This window comes from Pseudophryne corroboree, chromosome 1 (genome assembly GCF_028390025.1).
Source record: "Pseudophryne corroboree isolate aPseCor3 chromosome 1, aPseCor3.hap2, whole genome shotgun sequence".
Taxonomy (NCBI): Eukaryota; Metazoa; Chordata; class Amphibia; order Anura; family Myobatrachidae; genus Pseudophryne; species Pseudophryne corroboree.
In genome coordinates this window covers 147345661-147367734 of record NC_086444.1, presented here as the reverse complement: position 1 = coordinate 147367734, position 22074 = coordinate 147345661, and the positions used below count along the sequence as shown (strand labels likewise).

The 22074-nt window shown below is 47.0% G+C and overlaps 1 protein-coding gene across 2 annotated transcripts in view; it reads right to left on the bottom strand.

The window, feature by feature from the left end:
- The window catches only part of SERINC5 (serine incorporator 5), a 173437-nt gene that overhangs the window by 83067 nt on the left and 68296 nt on the right, over positions 1-22074 (bottom strand). For both annotated transcript variants that reach the window (XM_063963465.1, XM_063963467.1), the window contains exons 2-4: positions 20959-21126; positions 9745-9923; positions 1793-1875 (exon numbers count right to left, since the gene is read on the bottom strand). In XM_063963465.1, the coding sequence (XP_063819535.1) occupies positions 1793-1875; positions 9745-9923; positions 20959-21126 (430 nt within the window). The remainder of the gene's footprint in view (positions 1-1792; positions 1876-9744; positions 9924-20958; positions 21127-22074) is intronic.

Here is a 22074-nt window from a genome sequence, read left to right as displayed (position 1 = left end):
GCCAAGGTGTTTTTATTGCTGCTCAGGGCGCCCCCCCCTAGCGCCCTGCACCCTCAGTGACCGAAGTGTGAAGTGTGCTGAGGAGCAATGGCGCACAGCTGCAGTGCTGTGCGCTACCTTGGTGAAGACAGGATGTCTTCTGCCGCCGATTTTCCGGACCTCTTCTTGCTTCTGGCTCTGTAAGGGGGCCGGCGGCGCGGCTCCGGGACCGGACTCCATGGCTGGGCCTGTTTTCGATCCCTCTGGAGCTAATGGTGTCCAGTAGCCTAAGAAGCCCAATCCACTCTGCACGCAGGTGAGTTCGCTTCTTCTCCCCTTAGTCCCTCGATGCAGTGATCCTGTTGCCAGCAGGTCTCACTGAAAATAAAAAACCTAAAACTAAACTTTTCACTAAGCAGCTCAGGAGAGCCACCTAGTGTGCACCCTTCTCGTTCGGACACAAAAATCTAACTGAGGCTTGGAGGAGGGTCATAGGGGGAGGAGCCAGTGCACACCAGGTAGTCCTAAAGCTTTACTTTTGTGCCCAGTCTCCTGCGGAGCCGCTATTCCCCATGGTCCTTATGGAGTCCCCAGCATCCACTAGGACGTCAGAGAAATGGCAGTTAGTAGCTGATTGGCTGGTACTTTATCTCCAGCCACTTTATCTCCGTCCAAGGCATAGTAAATAGACCTATTTTTGTTTGCTACTGCAATGGGCATATGGTTCCCAGCACTACAAACGGTCACATACCAGTGGTTATAACTTCAGCATATAACCGCGCATTCATGTGGGCCCTCACTAACTTCATAAATAAATAACAGTAACACAATATAAAGAAACTGTGTGCTGCAGCTGTGCTATTTGTGCAAACGGAATATGGTCAGTGAGTTATCTGCTGGGCAGGAAACATCTGCTGGCAACATCAATGTCATGGATTTCTTACAAAGCTTTAACTCCTTCCACCACACCTGTGATATGCTGTGTGGCAACGCATTCCAATGCAGACATTCTTGATCCCACTGATTTGGCAACTAAGAGGGTTGGTTTTTAAGTGCTCACGCAATAAATAGAACATTTTTCTGAGTTTCTCTCTGTAAATTTTTACCATGGGGGTTTGAATGGCATCCTGAGCCTGTGTGTGGAGTTTATATTTTCCACCCATAATTTCACTGGTTTCTTCTGTGTGCTCTGTACCCGTTCCCCCATGGCCGAAAGATATACTGGAAGCTAATGGTGACTTAGGGGTCTATTTACTAAGCCTTGGATGCAGATAAAGTGGACGGAGATAAAGTACCAGCCAATCAGCTCCTAACTGTCATTTTTCAAACCCAGGGGCAGATGTATTAACCTGGAGACGGCATAAGGAAGTGATAAACCAGTGATATGTGCAAGGTGATAAAGGCACCAGCCAATCAGCTCCAATATGTAAATTAACAGTTAGGATCTGATTGGCTGGTGCCTTTACCACCTTGCACATATCACTGGTTTATCACTTCCTTATGCCGTCTCCAGGTTAATACATCTGCCCCCCAGTCTGTTACATGGCAGTTAGGAGCTGATTGGATGGTACGTTATCTCCGTCCACTTGATCTACATCCAAGGCTTAGTAAATAGACCCTTCAATTGACCTGGATGTCTGTGTACCTGTGGTAGAGGGGGATTATACTGCAAGCTTCTCTAAGGCAGGAACCAATGTGCTTGGTAAATCTGATTGTACAGCATTGCTGAACATGTTAGTGATCTAGAACAGATAAATTCCTAATGCAAAGAATGAGGGGAAAAACAAAATAAAAACAAAAGAAGTAGAGTTACCAATGAGGAAAGTATCTTGGTCAGGGATGAAGAATGCTCCAGAACACATCGCTACGAGGATCACAAACTTGAAAAACCAGAAACTGCAAAAACAAACATGAGACTGTTATCTCATCTATTGTGTCCTGTAGGCAAACTCATCGTAATACAGTGTTATTATAACAAGGTTTGTTTAACTCAATTAAATTAAATGGAGTAGTGACGGGACCTGTTAGATGACCGGGAAGAAAGATTTGAAGGAATAGTGAAGTTTTACTTCAACACTGTCATTTAAAAGGAAGGCCAGGCCCAAACTACGGAAATGGGGCCTTTAGGTAAAATACAACATGAAGTAAATAGTTTTGTGCAAATGTCCTCGTATTTATGGGACGTGTGTGAAGATGGATGGGACGGCAGGGAGTACAGAGTTCCTGGATAAATGCCATCTCTGTGCACCCACATGTAACATACTGCTTTGGTATTGCAGGACAAAATAATTAAAAATGATCATCTGTGGGTGGAGAGCCAGAATTTAAGGAGCACTGGTGGGCGAAAGCATTTTATTGTGCGCGAGTCTGCCCACACCTCTGGCAGGTTTGGTGTATGACCCTACAAACCCTGCAGCTCCCTTGGGGACTCCGTGCCCTCCCCCTCCTTACCATCTTCCCCTCACCCTCCTTCGTTTAAGTCTGCTGTTACGTTTGCATCGTTCCTATCACCAATTGAAAATTTCATATGTTGTATTTGTCTTTACTCTGTCTGATCCGGTTTACTAAATCTGCTGTAATGATGGAATTCATGGACCACTATCAACCTTCTTCATTTATACACTGTTATTGCACAATAAAAAAGAGAATATTTAATTTCTCCAACTATAAAATCATTATACCCTTACATATACTAAACACTGACTGGCATCACTGTATCCTTTTCATCCTGCTACAAGCCATCTCTTACCCTCCTTTCTATCACATTTATATCTATAAATTACTTTCCTAGTCTCTCTCATGATGGAGAGATGTATCAAAAGTTGGAAGAGATAAAGTGGAGAGACATAAAGGGGTCTGTATACTAATGGATGAAGATAAAGTGGGCAGTACCAGCCAATCAGCTCCTTACTGCCATGTTACAGGCTGTGTTTGAAAAAGGACAGTTAGAGAGCTGGTTGGCTGGTACTTTATCTCTCTCTAAGGTTTCATACATCTTCCCCTAAGTCAGTTAATACAACACTCTCAAACGTCCGTCACTGTCACACTCCCGCCATTTCTCTTACTCTTTGCTTCGCTGTTCTTTTTCCCCTTTGCTAATCCTTTTATTATTTCTATTTCTAATAATATATAAATTACAAACACGACCATTCTAATTACAAATTTTCTTCCCTTGTAGCATTTCCCCTTCATCGTCAATCACCCCCACTGACCCTGGATCGTGTGACCCCATCCTGACCCATCTCCAGACAGCCATATCCAGGACACAAGGTTACACCACATGTCGCTGCATGGTCTTGCTATTTTTATCACAGCGCAGACATATACTGCATAGCAGTGGTGTGCGGTGAGATAAGGGAGAGCCTTTCCTTTCATACTAACGTATACTCCAGAGTTTTGACTATATAATGTATATGAAAAATACAAAGAATATATAAAAGATATCTTTTGTATTATTCTAATAATTTTTGTAGTCAAAACTCTGGAGTAAAAATAAGATTTTACTCACCGGTAAATCTATTTCTCGTAGTCCGTAGTGGATGCTGGGAACTCCGTAAGGACCATGGGGAATAGCGGCTCCGCAGGAGACTGGGCACAACTAAAGAAAGCTTTAGGACTACCTGGTGTGCACTGGCTCCTCCCTCTATGACCCTCCTCCAGACCTCAGTTAGGATACTGTGCCCGGAAGAGCTGACACAATAAGGAAAGGATTTGGAATCCCGGGTAAGACTCATACCAGCCACACCAATCACACCGTATAACTCGTGATACTATACCCAGTTAACAGTATGAAATATAACTGAGCCTCTCAACAGATGGCTCAACAATAACCCTTTAGCTAAGCAATAACTATATACAAGTATTGCAGACAGTCCGCACTTGGGACGGGCGCCCAGCATCCACTACGGACTACGAGAAATAGATTTACCGGTGAGTAAAATCTTATTTTCTCTAACGTCCTAAGTGGATGCTGGGAACTCCGTAAGGACCATGGGGATTATACCACAGCTCCCAAACGGGCGGGAGAGTGCGGATGACTCTGCAGCACCGAATGAGCGAACTCTAGGTCCTCCTCAGCCAGGGTATCAAACTTGTAGAATTTAGCAAATGTGTTTGACCCCGACCAAGTAGCTGCTCGGCAAAGTTGTAAAGCCGAGACCCCTCGGGCAGCCGCCCAAGAAGAGCCCACCTTACTCGTGGAATGGGCTTTTACAGATTTAGGATGCGGCAGTCCAGCCGCAGAATGTGCAAGTTGAATCGTGCTACAGATCCAGCGAGCAATAGTCTGCTTTGAAGCAGGCGCACCCAACTTGTTGGATGCATGCAGGATAAATAGCGAGTCAGTCTTTCTGACTCCAGCTGTCCTGGAAACAGATTTTTAGGGCCCGGACTACGTCCAGCAACTTGGAATCCTCCAAGTCACGAGTAGCCGCAGGCACCACAATAGGCTGGTTCAAATGAAAAGCTGAAACCACCTTTGGGAGAAATTGGGGACGAGTCCTCAATTCCGCCCTATCCATATGGAAAATCAGATAAGGGCTTTTACATGATAAAGCCGCCAATTCTGACACACGCCTGACCGAAGCCAAGGCCAACAGCATGACCACTTTCCACGTGAGATATTTTAAATCCACGGTTTTAAGTGGTTCAAACCAATGTGACTTTAGGAAATTCAACACCACGTTGAGATCCCAAGGTGCCACTGGGGGCACAAAAGGGGGCTGAATATGCAGCACTCCCTTAACAAATGTCTGAACTTCAGGTAGTGAAGCCAGTTCTTTCTGGAAGAAAATCGATAGAGCCGAAATCTGGACCTTAAAGGAACCCAATTTTAGGCCCATAGTCACCCCTGACTGTAGGAAGTGCAGAAAACGACCCAGCTGAAATTCCTCCGTTGGGGCCTTCCTGGCCTCACACCACGCAACATATTTTCGCCATATGCGGTGATAATGGTTTGCGGTCACTTCTTTCCTAGCTTTAATCAGCGTAGGGATGACTTCCTCCGGAATGCCCTTTTCCTTCAGGATCCGGCGTTCAACCGCCATGCCGTCAAACGCAGCCGCGGTTAGTCTTGGAACAGACAGGGCCCCTGCTGCAGCAGGTCCTGTCTGAGCGGCAGAGGCCATGGGTCCTCTGAGATCATTTCTTGAAGTTCTGGGTACCAAGCTCTTCTTGGCCAATCCGCAACAATGAGTATAGTTCTTACTCCTCTTCGTCTTATTATCCTCAATACCTTGGGTATGAGAGGAAGAGGAGGGAACACAAACTGACTGGTACACCCACGGTGTCACTAGAGCGTCCACAGCTATTGCCTGAGGGTCTCTCGACCTGGCGCAATATCTTTCTAGCTTTTTGTTGAGGCGGGACGCCATCATGTCCACCTGTGGCCGTTCCCAGCGATTTACAATCAGCTGAAAGACTTCTGGATGAAGTCCCCACTCTCCCAGGTGGAGGTCGTGCCTGCTGAGGAAGTCTGCTTCCCAGTTGTCCACTCCCGGAATGAACACTGCTGACAGTGCTAACACGTGATTTTCCGCCCATCGGAGAATCCTTGTGGCTTCTGCCATCGCCGTCCTGCTTCTTGTGCCGCCCTGTCGGTTTACATGGGCGACCGCCGTGATGTTGTCTGACTGGATCAGTACCGGCTGGTTTTGAAGCAGGGGTCTTGCCTGACTTAGGGCATTGTAGATGGCCCTTAGTTCCAGGATATTTATGTGTAGGGAAATCTCCTGGCTTGACCATAGCCCTTGGAAGTTTCTTCCCTGTGTGACTGCCCCCCAGCCTCGAAGGCTGGCATCCGTGGTCACCAGGACCCAGTCCTGTATGCCAAATCTGCGGCCCTCTAGAAGATGAGCACTCTGCAGCCACCACAGCAGAGACACCCTGGTCCTTGGAGACAGGGTTATCAGCCGATGCACCTGAAGATGGGATCCGGACCACTTGTCCAACAGATCCCACTGAAAGATTCTTGCATGGAACCTGCCGAATGGAATTGCTTCGTAGGAAGCTACCATTTTTCCCAGAACTCGCGAGCAGTGATGCACCGAGACCTGTTTTGGTTTCAGTAGATCTCTGACTAGAGACGACAACTCCTTGGCTTTCTCCTCCGGGAGAAACACCCTTTTCTGGTTGACAGTCCTGTACCACAAATCTGAGGTACTCCTGGTGAGGAAGGTAAATGGGGACATGTAGGTAAGCATCCTTGATGTCCAGTGATACCATGTAATCCCCTTCCTCCAGGCTTGAAATAACCGCCCTGAGCGATTCCATCTTGAACTTGAATCTTTTTATATAGGTGTTCAAGGATTTCAAATTTAAAATGGGTCTCACCGAACCGTCCGGTTTCGGTACCACAAACATTGTGGAATAGTAACCCCTTCCTTGTTGAAGGAGGGGTACCTTGACTATCACCTGCTGCGAATACAGCTTGTGAATTGCCTCCAGCACTGCCTCCCTGTCCGGGGGAGCTGTTGGCAAGGCAGATTTGAGGAAACGGCGAGGGGGAGACGTCTCGAATTCCAGCTTGTACCCCTGAGATACTACTTGTAGAATCCAGGGATCCACCCGTGAGCGAGCCCACTGGTCGCTGAAGTTCTTGAGACGGGCCCCCACCGTACCTGGCTCCGCCTGTGGAGCCCCAGCGTCATGCGGTGGACTTAGAGGAAGCGGGGGAGGGCTTTTGTTCCTGGGAACTGGCTGTATGTTGCAGCTTTTTCCCTCTACCTCTGCCTCTGGGCAGAAAGGACGCGCCTTTAACCCGCTTGCCTTTCTGGGGCCGAAAGGACTGTACCTGATAATACGGTGCTTTCTTTGGCTGTGAGGGAACATGGGGTAAAAATGCTGACTTCCCAGCTGTCGCTGTGGAAACGAGGTCCGAGAGACCATCCCCAAACAACTCCTCACCCTTGTAAGGCAAAACTTCCATGTGCCTTTTAGAATCTGCATCCCCTGTCCATAAACCCCTCCTGGCAGAAATGGACATTGCACTTATTTTAGATGCCAGCCGGCAAATATCCCTCTGTGCATCTCTCATGTATAAGACTGCGTCTTTAATATGCTCTATGGTTAGCAATATAGTGTCCCTGTCTAAGGTATCAATATTTTCTGACAGGGAATCTGACCACGCAGCTGCAGCACTGCACATCCATGCTGAAGCAATAGCTGGTCTCAGTATAATACCTGAGTGTGTATAAACAGACTTCAGGATAGCCTCCTGCTTCCTATCAGCAGGCTCCTTTAGGGAGGCCGTGTCCGGAGACGGTAGTGCCACCTTCTTTGACAGGCGTGTGAGCGCTTTATCTACCCTAAGGTATGTCTCCCATCGTGACCTATCCTCTGGCGGGAAAGGGTACGCCATTAGTAACTTTTTAGAAATTACTAGTTTCTTATCGGGGGAAGCCCACGCTTCTTCACACACTTCATTTAATTCATCAGAAGGGGGAAAAACCACTGGTAGTTTTTTCTCCCCAAACATAATACCCTTTTTTGTGGTACCTGGGGTAATATCAGAAATGTGCAACACATTTTTCATTGCCGTAATCATGTAACGTGTGGCTCTATTGGAATGTACACTAGTCTCATCATCGTCGACACTGGAGTCAGTATCTGTGTCGACATCTGTGTCTGCCATCTGAGGTAGCGGCCGTTTTAGAGCCCCTGATGGCTTTTGAGACGTCTAGGCAGGCACGGCTGAGAAGCCGGCTGTCCCACATCTGATATGTCGTCAAACCTTTTATGTAAGGAGTTGACACTGTCGCGTAATTCCTTCCACATATCCATCCACTCAGGTGTCGACCCCGCAGGGGGTGATATCACATTTATCGGCACCTGCTCCGCCTCCACATAAGCCTCCTCATCAAACATGTCGACACAGCCGTACCGACACACCGCACACACACAGGGAATGCTCTGACTGAGGACAGGACCCCACAAAGCCCTTTGGGGAGACAGAGAGAGAGTATGCCAGCACACACCAGAGCACTATATAAAACAGGGATACACACTACACAGTGATTTTACCCCTTATAGCTGCTTATATATCACAGATTGCGCCTAAATTTAGTGCCCCCCTCTCTTTTTTACCCTATGTAGTCTGGAACTGCAGGGGAGAGCCTGGGGAGCGATCCTTCCAGCGGAGCTGTGAGGGAAAATGGTGCCAGTGTGCTGAGGGAGATAGCCCCGCCCCTTTTCCGGCAGGCTTCTCCCGCTTTTTTTATACAGTTATGGCAGGGGATTTTACACATATATAGTCTTAAAGGCTATATTATGTGTTAATTTGCCAAGTAAGGTACTTATATTGCAGCCCAGGGCGCCCCCCCCCCCCCAGCGCCCTGCACCCATCAGTGACCGGAGTATGTGGTGTGCCTGGGGAGCAATGGCGCACAGCTGCAGTGCTGTGCGCTACCTTAATGAAGACCGAAGTCTTCTGCCGCCGATTTCCAGGAACGTCTTCTTGCTTCTGGCTCTGCTAGGGGGACGGCGGCGCGGCTCCGGGACCGGACGACCGAGGCTGGGCCTGTGTTCGATCCCTCTGGAGCTAATGGTGTCCAGTAGCCTAGAAGCCCAAGCTAGCTGCAAGCAGGTAGGTTCGCTTCTCTCCCCTAGGTCCCTCGTAGCAGTGAGTCTGTTGCCAGCAGATCTCACTGAAAATAAAAAACCTAAATATTACTTTCTTTCTAAGAGCTCAGGAGAGCCCCTAGTGTGCATCCAGCTCGGCCGGGCACAAAATTCTAAATGAGGTCTGGAGGAGGGTCATAGAGGGAGGAGCCAGTGCACACCAGGTAGTCCTAAAGCTTTCTTTAGTTGTGCCCAGTCTCCTGCGGAGCCGCTATTCCCCATGGTCCTTACGGAGTTCCCAGCATCCACTTAGGACGTTAGAGAAAAGTCTTTAACAGGCTAGGCAGTGCCTACCCTGCCTATTTTAACCACACATCTCTGACCAAACTCACCAAATGTCCAGCAGTATATACCTGTGTATAATGGTCACATGTATATACTACTGTACCTGTGTATAATGCCCACATGTATATATTGCTGCACCTGTGTATAATGCCCACATGTATATACTGCTGCACCTGTGTATAATGCCCACATGTATATAATGCTGCACCTGTGTATAATGCCAACATGTATATATTGCTGCACCTGTCTATAATGCCCACATGTACCCTTTGGCTCATATAGTGTGTGTAAATATGGCTCTGGTACTAGCCAGTGTCTCCTCAGCTATTTACCTCACCGCGCGTCCCTGCTGCATAGACACAGAAGCGCGTGGACTAGCTTTGTTTAAAGGGGCTCACTACGATCTGCCGGCGGCTGGCCTCCCGGCGACCAGCATACCGGCGCCGGGAGGCCGGTCGCCGGCTTACCGACAGTGTGGCGAGCGCAAATGAGCCCCTTGCAGGCTCGCTGCACTCGCCACGCTACGGGCACGGTGGCGCGCTACACTATTTGATTCTCCCTCCAGGGGGGTCGTGGACCCCCACGAGGGAGAATAAGTGTCGGTATGCCGGCGGCATACCGCCGGGAGCCCGTCCGCCGGCATACTGAAGACCACCCGTTTAAAGATCCAGGACACCCATGTGAACTTTTTAAAAACACAGCAATTAATGACATGTACGCTGCTATTTGGATGCACCAGGAACTTGAATTATAGGAAAATAAGCCGTGTGAGTTATAGGGTTCGGGTAACGTATTTATTGTTAAAGGTGGAGTGAACCAGGACATGACGGAGCCCTAAGACAGGTCACTAAGTGTTCTACTTACCCATTGTGGAGTTTGGCCCGACAGCTTTTGCTGTTTCTGATGTTTATCGTTAAGACAAAGAGTATGAAGAAGAAACAGGCCATCCCAAAGCACACTCTGTACACAGCCGAGTATCCCACCAGCCTCTCGCAGTTCTCTCCTGCCTGCAGGTGCTGGCAGATGTCTTCATAAGACGGAATCTACCACATTGGACACAGAAGACATGCGTCACTGACCAATTGGAAACAGCCTCTTTTCAATTATTAACTAGCTCCTAATATTAATCCCACAACAATGCTATTGCATGAATTTCCCCAAACAAACATTAATGTTCTCCCTATGTGTGCGTGGGTTTCCACCCACATTCTAACACACACGATGGGAAGCTGACTGACTGCTGACAAATTAAACATCATTTTTCAGGGAAAATAGATTGTAAGCTCCAATGAAGCAGGGCCTGCTGTAAGGGTTCTATTTACTAAGACTTGGAGAGAGATAAAGTTAATGGCAATAGAAGTACCAGCCAATCAGCTCTGAACTGCCATGTTACGGGCCATATTTGAAAAATGACTAGAGCTGGTTGGTATTGTCCACTTTATCTCTCTCCAAGGATTAGTCCATAGACCCCTTATCTCTCTCCAAGGCTTGGTATATCTGCCCCTAAATATTATAAGTAAAGTGCTGTATTACGTGTAGGCTCTGTTTACACCATCCCTATACAAAAGCACAGATTCTGTATGAATTTAAATGAAATGTTTGGGCCTCCTATTAGTTCCACATGATTCTGAACCTAGATGTAAAAAGCAATAAAAAAAAAAAAAAGCAACCGTTGGGTTTATCTGAGGATAATGAACCACTATTCACTTCCAAACCACTTCTGCATCAGTTTTTCCATCTGGCACTGTGAGAGGAGCGGCTGTAGCAAGTATGCAGGTTATTACTGCAGTGTAAGGCATTGGAGAGAGAGAGAAAGAGACAGGCCACTCCAAGATGGGAGAGACATATAGAAGAGGGACCAAGAAAGATAAAATATAGTTTTCTTTTATCTGGTATTTGTTATGATAAATATGAACAGTAAACAGTCGTTTTTTGTAAAAATAATTAAAAAAAAGAGGTAAAATATTATCTGTACAAGTCTGTGCTGCAGACATAAAAGGTACGGAGAATATAGGGAGGATATTTATCGAAGCTTGGAGAGAATGTGGAGAGAGAGAGATAAAGTACTGTCATTTTACAGGCTGTGTTTACAGGAGCTGATTAGGTGGCATTTCTCTCACCAAGGTTCTATATATATATATATATATATATATATATATATATATATATATATATATATATATATATATATATATATATATATATATATATATATATATATATATATATATATCTTCCATATGTTCTTGTTCATTGCTAAAGCGAAATGCGCCTTAGAAGAGACCCAAAATCAAAAGTTAACACAAATGAAGCCACAGAAGTAAGTGAATGAGGCAGAGTTATCAAGAACAATGGGGCCCATTTATCAATGAGTTTTAGCTATTTAAAACTTGTTGCCTATGATAAATAATGCTCCAGCCACTCAGCACCTGTAATTTAAAAAAAAACACGTGACAGTTAGGAGCTGCTTAACTGGAGCATTTTTTATCATACGCAATGAGTTTTAAGTAGCAGAAAACTCATTCATACATGGGCCCTAATAGATTTTAAAATTCCAGCTGCATAACACACACTATAAAAATAAAGAACCTTAAAATCAGATCTAAAGCATAGCGATTGCCGTCAGTAAATGTCAGGGCCAGGAAGAGCAAATATATGTCAGACATTATAACTAGTGATGTGCACCGGAAATTTTTCAGGTTTTGTGTTTTGGTTTTGGCTTCCGTTCCGCGGCCGTGTTTTCGATTCGGACGCGTTTTGGCAAAACCTCCCTGAATTTTTTTTGTCGGATTCGGGTGTGTTTTGCATTCGGGTGTTTTTTTACAAAAACCCCTCAAAAACAGCTTAAATCATAGAATTTGGGGGTCATTTTGATCCCATAGTATTATTAACCTCAATAACCATAATTTCCACTCATTTTCAGTCTATTCTGAACACCTCACACCTCACAATATTATTTTTAGTCCTAAAATTTGCACCGAGGTCGCTGGATGACTAAGCTAAGCGACCCAAGTGGCCGACACAAACACCTGGCCCATCTAGGAGTGGCACTGCAGTGTCAGGCAGGATGGCACTTCAAAAAAATAGTCCCCAAACAGCACATGATGCAAAGAAAAAAAAAGGCGCAATGAGGTCGCTGGATGACTTAGCTAAGCGACCCAAGTGGCCGACACAAACACCTGGCCCATCTAGGAGTGGCACTGCAGTGTCAGGCAGGATGGCACTTCAAAAAAATAGTCCCCAAACAGCACATGATGCAAAGAAAAAAAAAGGCGCAATGAGGTAGCTGGATGACTTAGCTAAGCGACCCAAGTGGCCGACACAAACACCTGGCCCATCTAGGAGTGGCACTGCAGTTTTCTAGCGAGAGGATGAGTGCTTCCATCCTCATGTGAAGCTGAACCACTAGCCATGAACATAGGCCAGGGCCTCAGCCGTTCCTTGCCACTCTGTGTCGTAAATGGCATATTGGCAAGTTTACGCTTCTCCTCAGACGCTTTTAATTTTGATTTTTGTGTAATTTTACTGAACTTTTGTGTTTTGGATTTTACATGCTCTCTACTATGACATTGGGCATCGGCCTTGGCAGACTACGTTGATGGCATTTCATCGTCTCGGCCATGACTAGTGGCAGCAGCTTCAGCACGTGGTGGAAGTGGATCTTGATCTTTCCCTATTTTACCCTCCACATTTTTGTTCTCCATTTTTTAATGTGTGGAATTATATGCCAGTATCAATAGTAATGTCCTACTACTATATATACTGCGTACAACTGAAATGCATCACAGGTATGGATGGATAGTATACTTGACGACACAGAGGTAGGTAGAGCAGAGGCCTACTGTACCGTACTGCTATATATTATATACTGGTGGTCAGCAAACTGTGCAAAACTGAAATGCACCACAGGTATGGATGGAGAGTATACTTGATGACACAGAGGTAGGTAGAGCAGTGGCCTACTGTACCGTACTGCTATATATTATATACTGGTGGTCAGCAAACTGTGCAAAACTGAAATGCACCACAGGTATGGATGGATAGTATACTTGACGACACAGGTAGGTAGAGCAGTGGCCTACTGTACCGTACTGCTATATATTATATACTGGTGGTCAGCAAAATGATGCACTGTACTCCTACTATATACTACAATGCAGCACAGATATGGAGCGTTTTTCAGGCAGAGAACGTATAATACTGGTGGTCACTGGTCAGCAAAACTCTGCACTGTACTCTTTCTATATAATATACTGGTGGTCCCCAGTACCCACAATAAAGCAGTGTGAGCACAGATATATGCAGCACACTGAGCACAGATATGGAGCGTTTTTCAGGCCGACAACGTATAATACTGGTGGTCACTGGTCAGAAAAACTCTGCACTGTACTCCTCCTATATAATATACTGGTGGTCCCCAATCCCCACAATAAAGCAGTGTGAGCACAGATATATGCAGCACACTGAGCACAGATATGGAGCGTTTTTCAGGCAGACAACGTATAATACTGGTGGTCACTGGTTAGCAAAACTCAGCACTGTACTCCTCCTATAATACTGCTGGTTCCCAGAATAAAGATATGCAGCCCCCTGAAACAAAGTGAGAGGACGCCAGCCACGTCCTCTCACTATCATTTCCAATGCACGAGTGAAAAATGGCGGCTCCTTATATAGAATCCGAATCTCGCGAGAATCCGACAGCGGGATGATGACGTTCGGGCGCGCTCAGGTTAACCGAGCCATACGGGAGAATCCGAGTATGCCTCGGACCCGTGTAAAATGGGTGAAGTTCGGCGGGGTTCGGTTTCCGAGGAACCGAACCAGCTCACCTCTAATTATAACGTGACAATAAAGTTTGTCTCACCACATTACTGGGTCAATGTATTAACAACCCCCCTATTCTTACTGTTAGCATTGTGGCTTATTGCTATGATGCAGGATGTCTTAGCCCTAAAATACTGAGAGGTGTTACTGTAACTCACCTCTTGGGTGAACTCTGTTACGTCTGTCTCGCATCAGGCTAACGTGACATGGAATGGCCTACATGCGGCCATGTTGCGCTTGCTCGAGATGGTCCTGCAATGGGACTGGTAAGTAACCATAGTGCCATCCCCAGATGGAGCCATTAATTAGCGGGCAAGTGATACACCCAACCAATGTGTAAAACATGCATATCATCAGCCATTCCCAGTGTTCTAAAGTAACCTGAAAACTGGTTATAAACACACCAGGATGTCATTTATCTATGGGTTACCAATCTCCAATTAAAGTGTCTTACGGCTTTTTTTATTTTCATTATTTTTATTTTAAACGGACGCTTGTTTCTGTCCACTCAACACACAATTAGGTGCTACCTGGCTGTTGGCGATCACCTTGTCATGATTTAGGTCAGACCTTAGGCCTCTCATACCTAGTTTTGTTCCACTGACGTGTATAAAGTATAGCGTGCCAACTGCCTTACTGGTCTGGGCTTGTGACCATATTCTGGCCAGTCAGAGGAGATCTGATCACTTGGCTAGTGTGACACAATGCCAGATCCCATCCCACACTACTACATGTATGACAAAATGAACAGTGATCGTGTCACTCATATCCTAGGGCTAATTGTCAGGACCCGCAGCATATCTGGGAAATGCGGCAGGGGTGTGACAGGGAATGGGAAGGAGTTATACACAGGCAATAGTACTAATAACTGCAGGCATGGTAGTTGTGGAGTAATAATATTTGATATAAAGAACGCAATGATCTAACACTGGCCACAAAAACTTCCACTCTGACAAGATAAAATAGTAAAAAGTACAATTTGTTCAGTTGGGATAAGTTCTACTCATCATGAGTTTGGTCACCCTGGGGCGTACCTCACCATTTTGCTTCCAAGCTGCAGTCTGATACAGCACACGGTTCACCTGTGTTTCAAAACTCCAATCCTCACATACGTTTGTCTGGTCTATTGTATTAATTAGTTTTATTGGTCAACAGACCTTTCTATCTAAACCAATCAGTATCATATCCTGAGTTGTTTTTTTTTTTTTTTTAATTAATAATAAGATTTTACTCACCGGTAAATCTATTTCTCGTAGTCCGTAGTGGATGCTGGGAACTCCGAAAGGACCATGGGGATAGCGGCTCCGCAGGAGTCTGGGCACAACTAAAAGAAAGCTTTTAGACTACCTGGTGTGCACTGGCTCCTCCCACTATGACCCTCCTCCAAGCCTCAGTTAGGATACTGTGCTCGGAAGAGCTGACACAATAAGGAAGGATTTTGAATCCCGGGTAAGACTCATACCAGCCACACCATTCACACCGTATAACACGTGATACCATATCCAGTTAACAGTATGAAACATAACTGAGCCTCTCAACAGATGGCTCATAACAATAACCCTTTAGTGAACAATAACTATGTACAATTATTGCAGACAATCCTCACTTGGGACGGGCGCCCAGCATCCACTACGGACTACGAGAAATAGATTTACCGGTGAGTAAAATCTTATTTTCTCTAACGTCCTAGTGGATGCTGGGAACTCCGAAAGGACCATGGGGATTATACCAAAGCTCCCAAACGGGCGGGAGAGTGCGGATGACTCTGCAGCACCGAATGAGAGAACTCAAGGTCCTCCTCAGCCAGGGTATCAAATTTGTAGAATTTTGCAAACGTGTTTGCCCCTGACCACGTAGCAGCTCGGCAAAGTTGTAAAGCCGAGACCCCTCGGGCAGCCGCCCAAGATGAGCCCACCTTCCTTGTAGAATGGGCCTTAACTGATTTAGGATGCGGCAGTCCAGCCGCAGAATGCGCCAGCTGAATAGTGCTACAAATCCAGCGAGCAATAGTCTGCTTAGAAGCAGGAGCACCCAGTTTGTTGGGTGCATACAGGATAAATAGCGAGTCAGTTTTCCTGACTCCAGCCGTCCTGGAAACATAAATTTTCAAGGCCCTGACTACGTCCAGTAACTTGGAATCCTCCAAGTCGCTAGTAGCCGCAGGCACCACAATAGGTTGGTTCAAGTGAAAAGCAGATACCACCTTAGGGAGAAACTGGGGACGAGTCCTCAATTCTGCCCTATCCATATGGAAAATCAGATAAGGGCTTTTATATGACAAAGCCGCCAATTCTGATACACGCCTGGCCGAAGCCAAGGCCAATAACATGACCACTTTCCACGTGAGATATTTTAGATCCACGGTCTTTAGTGGCTCAAACCAATGTGATTTTAGGAAACTCAACACCACGTTGAGATCCCAGGGTGCCACTGGAGGCACAAAAGGGGGCTGAATATGCAGCACTCCTTTTACAAATGTCTGAACTTCAGGTAGTGAAGCTAGTTCTTTTTGGAAGAAAATCGACAGAGCCGATATCTGTACCTTAATGGAGCCCAATTTTAGGCCCATAGTCACTCCTGCCTGTAGGAAGTGCAGAAATCGACCCAGCTGAAATTCCTCTGTTGGGGCCTTATTGGCCTCACACCAAGCAACATATTTCCGCCATATGCGGTGATAATGTTTTACAGTTACATCTTTCCTGGCATTAATCAGCGTAGGAATGACATCCTCCGGAATGCCCTTTTCCTTTAGGATCCGGCGTTCAACCGCCATGCCGTCAAACGCAGCCGCGGTAAGTCTTGGAACAGACAGGGCCCCTGCTGCAGCAGGTCCTGTCTGAGCGGCAGAGACCATGGGTCCTCTGAGATCATCTCTTGAAGTTCTGTGTACCACGCTCTTCTTGGCCAATCCGGAACCACGAGTATTGTCCTTACTCCTCGTTTTCTTATTATTCTCAGTACCTTTGGTATGAGAGGCAGAGGAGGGAACACATAAACTGACTGGTACACCCACGGTGTCACTAGAGCGTCCACCGCTATCGCCTGAGGGTCCCTTGACCTGGCGCAATATCTCTCTAGTTTTTTGTTTAGGCGGGACGCCATCATGTCCACCTGTGGCCGTTCCCAACGATTTACAATCAGTGTGAAGACTTCTGGATGAAGTCCCCACTCTCCCGGGTGGAGGTCGTGCCTGCTGAGGAAGTCTGCTTCCCAGTTGTCCACTCCCGGAATGAACACTGCTGACAGTGCTAGTACGTGATTTTCCGCCCATAGGAGAATCCTTGTGGCTTCTGCCATTGCCGTCCTGCTTCTTGTGCCGCCCTGTCGGTTTACATGGGCGACCGCCGTGATGTTGTCTGACTGGATCAGTACCGGCTGGTGTAGAAGCAGGGGTTTTGCCTGACTTAGGGCATTGTAAATGGCCCTTAGTTCTAGAATATTTATGTGTAGGGAAGTCTCCTGACTCGACCATAGTCCTTGGAAGTTTCTTCCCTGTGTGACTGCCCCCCAGCCTCGAAGGCTGGCATCCGTGGTCACCAGGACCCAGTCCTGTATGCCAAATCTGCGGCCCTCTAGAAGATGAGCACTCTGCAGCCACCACAGCAGAGACACCCTGGTTCTTGGAGACAGGGTTATTAGCCGATGCATCTGAAGATGCGATCCGGACCATTGGTCCAACAGGTCCCACTGAAAGATTCTGGCATGGAACCTGCCGAAAGGAATTGCTTCGTAAGAAGCCACCATCTTTCCCAGGACTCGCGTGCAGTGATGCACCGACACCTGTTTTGGTTTCAGGAGGTCTCTGACTAGAGATGACAGCTCCTTGGCTTTCTCCTCCGGGAGAAACACTTTTTTCTGGACTGTGTCCAGAATCATTCCCAGGAACAGTAGACGTGTCGTCGGAACCAGCTGTGACTTTGGAATATTCAGAATCCAACCGTGCTGGTGTAGCACCTCCTGAGATAGTGCTACTCCTACCAACAACTGCTCCCTGGATCTCGCCTTTATTAGGAGATCGTCCAAGTACGGGATAATTAAAACTCCCTTTTTTCGAAGGAGTATCATCATTTCCGCCATTACCTTGGTAAACACCCTCGGTGCCGTGGACAGTCCAAACGGCAGCGTCTGGAATTGGTAATGGCAATTCTGTACCGCAAATCTGAGGTACTCCTGGTGAGGATGATAAATGGGGACATGCAGGTAAGCATCCTTGATGTCCAGGGATACCATGTAATCCCCCTCGTCCAGGCTTGCAATAACCGCCCTGAGCGATTCCATCTTGAACTTGAATTTTTTTATGTATGTGTTCAAGGATTTCAAATTTAAAATGGGTCTCACCGAACCGTCCGGTTTCGGTACCACAACCAGTGTGGAATAGTAACCCCGTCCTTGTTGAAGTAGGGGCACCTTGACTATCACCTGCTGGGAATACAGCTTGTGAATTGCCTCTAGCACAGCCTCCCTGCCCGAGGGAGTTGTTGGCAAGGCAGATTTGAGAAAACGGCAGGGGGGAGACGCCTCGAATTCCAGCTTGTACCCCTGAGATACTACTTGAAAGATCCAGGGATCCACCTGTGAGCGAGCCCACTGATCGCTGAAATTTTTGAGGCGGCCCCCCACCGTACCTGGCTCCGCCTGTGGAGCCCCACCGTCATGCGGCGGACTTGGAAGAAGCGGGGGAGGACTTTTGCTCCTGGGAACCTGCTGTTTGTTGCAGCCTTTTTCCCCTACCTCTGCCTCTGGACAGAAAAGACCCGCCTTTTCCTCGCCTGTTTTTCTGGGTCCGAAAGGACTGTACCTGATAAAACGGCGCTTTCTTAGGCTGTGAGGGAACATGGGGTAAAAATGCTGACTTCCCAGCTGTTGCTGTGGAAACTAGGTCCGAGAGACCATCCCCGAATAACTCCTCACCCTTATAAGGCAAAACTTCCATGTGCCTTTTGGAATCTGCATCCCCTGTCCACTGCCGAGTCCATAAGCCTCTCCTAGCAGAAATGGACAATGCACTTATTTTAGATGCCAGCCGGCAGATCTCCCTCTGTGCATCTCTCATGTATAAGACTGAGTCTTTTATATGCTCTATGGTTAGCAGAATAGTGTCCCTGTCTAGGGTGTCAATATTTTCTGACAGGGAATCTGACCATGCAGCGGCAGCACTGCACATCCATGCTGACGCAATAGCTGGTCTAAGTATAATGCCTGAGTGTGTATATACAGACTTCAGGATCGCCTCCTGCTTTCTATCCGCAGGCTCCTTCAGGGCGGCCGTATCCGGAGACGGAAGTGCCACCTGTTTAGACAAACGTGTGAGCGCTTTATCCACCCTAGGAGGTGTTTCCCAACGTGCCCTATCCTCTGGCGGGAAAGGGAACGCCATTAGTAATTTTTTAGAGATTACCAATCTTTTATCGGGGGAAAGCCCACGCTTCTTCACACACTTCATTTAATTCTTCAGATGGGGGAAAAACTACGGGTAGTTTTTTCTCCCCAAACATAATACCCTTTTTAGTGGTACCTGGGTTTATATCCGAAATGTGTAACACCTCTTTCATTGCCTCAATCATGCAACGAATGGCCCTAGTGGACATTAGATTAGACTCATCGTCGTCGACACTGGTATCAGTATCCGTGTCGACATCTGCATCTGCCATCTGAGGTAGCGGGCGTTTTAGAGCCCCTGATGGCCTTTGAGACACCTGGGCAGGCACGAGCTGAGAAGCCGGCTGTCCCGCATTTGGCATGTCGTCAAATTTTTTGTGTAAGGAGTCGACACTTGCACGTAATTCCTTCCATAAAACCATCCACTTAGGTGTCTGCCCCGCAGGGGGTGACATCACTTCTATAGGCATCTGCTCCGCCTCCACATAATTTTCCTCATCAAACATGTCGACACAGCCGTACCGACACACCGCACACACAGCGGGAATGCTCTAACAGAGGACAGGACCCCACAAAAGCCCTTTGGGGAGACAGAGAGAGAGTATGCCAGCACACACCAGAGCGCTATATAATGCAGGGACTAACTGAATTATGTCCCCTATAGCTGATATAATATTTACTGCGCCTAAATTTAGTGCCCCCCCTCTCTTTTTTACCCTTTCTGTAGTGTAGACTGCAGGGGAGAGCCAGGGAGCTTCCTTCCAACGGAGCTGTGAGGGAGAAATGGCGCCAGTGTGCTGAGGGAGATAGCTCCGCCCCTTTTTCGCTGACTTTTCTCCCGCTTTTTTCTGGATTCTGGCAGGGGTAATTATCACATATATAGCCTCTGGGGCTATATATTGTGATTGTTTTGCCAGCCAAGGTGTTTTTATTGCTGCTCAGGGCGCCCCCCCCCAGCGCCCTGCACCCTCAGTGACCGGAGTGTGAAGTGTGTATGAGGAGCAATGGCGCACAGCTGCAGTGCTGTGCGCTACCTTGGTGAAGACAGAAGTCTTCATGCCGCCGATTTTCCGGACTTTTTCTTGCTTCTGGCTCTGTAAGGGGGACGGCGGCGCGGCTCCGGGAACGAACACCAAGGCCAGTTCCATGCGGTCGATCCCTCTGGAGCTAATGGTGTCCAGTAGCCTAAGAAGCCCAAGCTAGCTGCAAGCAGGTAGTTTCGCTTCTTCTCCCCTTAGTCCCTCGTTGCAGTGAGCCTGTTGCCAGCAGGTCTCACTGTAAAATAAAAAAACTAAAATATACTTTCTTTCTAAGAGCTCAGGAGAGCCCCTAGTGTGCATCCAGCTCGGCCGGGCACAAAAATCTAACTGAGGCTTGGAGGAGGGTCATAGTGGGAGGAGCCAGTGCACACCAGGTAGTCTAAAAGCTTTCTTTTAGTTGTGCCCAGACTCCTGCGGAGCCGCTATCCCCATGGTCCTTTCGGAGTTCCCATCATCCACTAGGACGTTAGAGAAATTATGTTTTAGTGGCATGTTTCTATCACTCATGGTTACATTTTAGGGTAGTGTGTCCCTTACTAGAAAGTTTGCAAGACTGTCAGTCACTCTATGCCTGTCTCCTTAGAGAAACATCACCACAGTACATGCTTACCTTTTACAGAGATGTCAAAGTATGGTGGACTCATTTAGTTAGGAATGAACACTTCATTTATATCATAATACACTGCTTTTCAATATATTACATCTCAGAAAGTTGAGTTCTATTTCAATGATCTAACAAAGTGCAAAGCTAAATAACAATGGGCACAATACTCAATTCTCATGACACCAGGAACAAAAAAACAACCAAAAAACACCAGCACATTTTGTAACTCACATGATCCTTCATTAACTTAGCCACAGTAGGTGACATCATAACGCCACAGACGAAGGTGACCAGAAAGAAGAATAAGCCATACATGATGCGGGTGCTTGTAGACTGCTTGATCTTAGGGCAGCACGTACAGCAGAGTGCACAGGGTGCGACCCCACAGCAGCAGGCCACCTGTAAGAAGACACAATTATATTAGTAGGAGTAGATATAGGAGAGACTTGTATACTGATACAGTACCGCCGTTATGCATGGTTGATTCTTACGCTACTTTATTAACCCTCCCAATGAGAGGTTTGTCGGGGGGGGAGGCTCCTTTTGCAATGGGCGGGCAGCAAAGTAAATTAATATTTGCAGTTTATTATATAGCGTAGCATATTCTGTTGCGCTTTACAATTGTCAATTTAATCAATGTGACCAGTGTGCAAAATCAACAGCGAGCTTCTCAGACACATACCTAGGGGTATATTCAATTAGCGCCGGATCCATTCCGACATGTATTTGTCGGAATGGATCAGACAACCCCTATTCAATCCCATCTCAATTTCCCAGCGGGGACAGCCGGCGGAGATCAGCGTTGAAGTAGCGCTGCAGGAGGATGTCACACAGCCGCCCGACCTCACGGCAGTATCCACCCGGCTCCAGCAAGTGTGACCTCACTTGCTGGAGCCGGGTGGAAGCTGCCGTGAGGGGCGTGGCTGTGTGACATCCTGCTGCAGCGCTACTGTAGCGCTGATCTCCCCTGTATGCCCGCAGCTCCTTCCCCCCCCTTCCTCCTCCTCTCGGGTCCCACATCTCAGTCTGACATTTTTTTTATGTCGGATTAAGATGGTCGAAAAGGGGATCGGCAGCTATTCCGCCGATCCACGTGCTTTTTAACAAGTCGAATACCTCAACTTGTCGAAAATACTGAATAGGTACCTAAAAAAAGTCGACAACTGCTGTCTTTTTGACAGACAGCAGCTTTCGACTTCAATTGAATATACCCCTTAATGTAAAAGGGACACAGATGGGTAGCCCCACGCTAAGGAGCTTTATTGCTTGGAGAAACAGCAACCATTTCGGGCATTACTGTCCTTTTGGATGCAAAACATGCAGCAACATTGCAAGGAAAGGAGTATA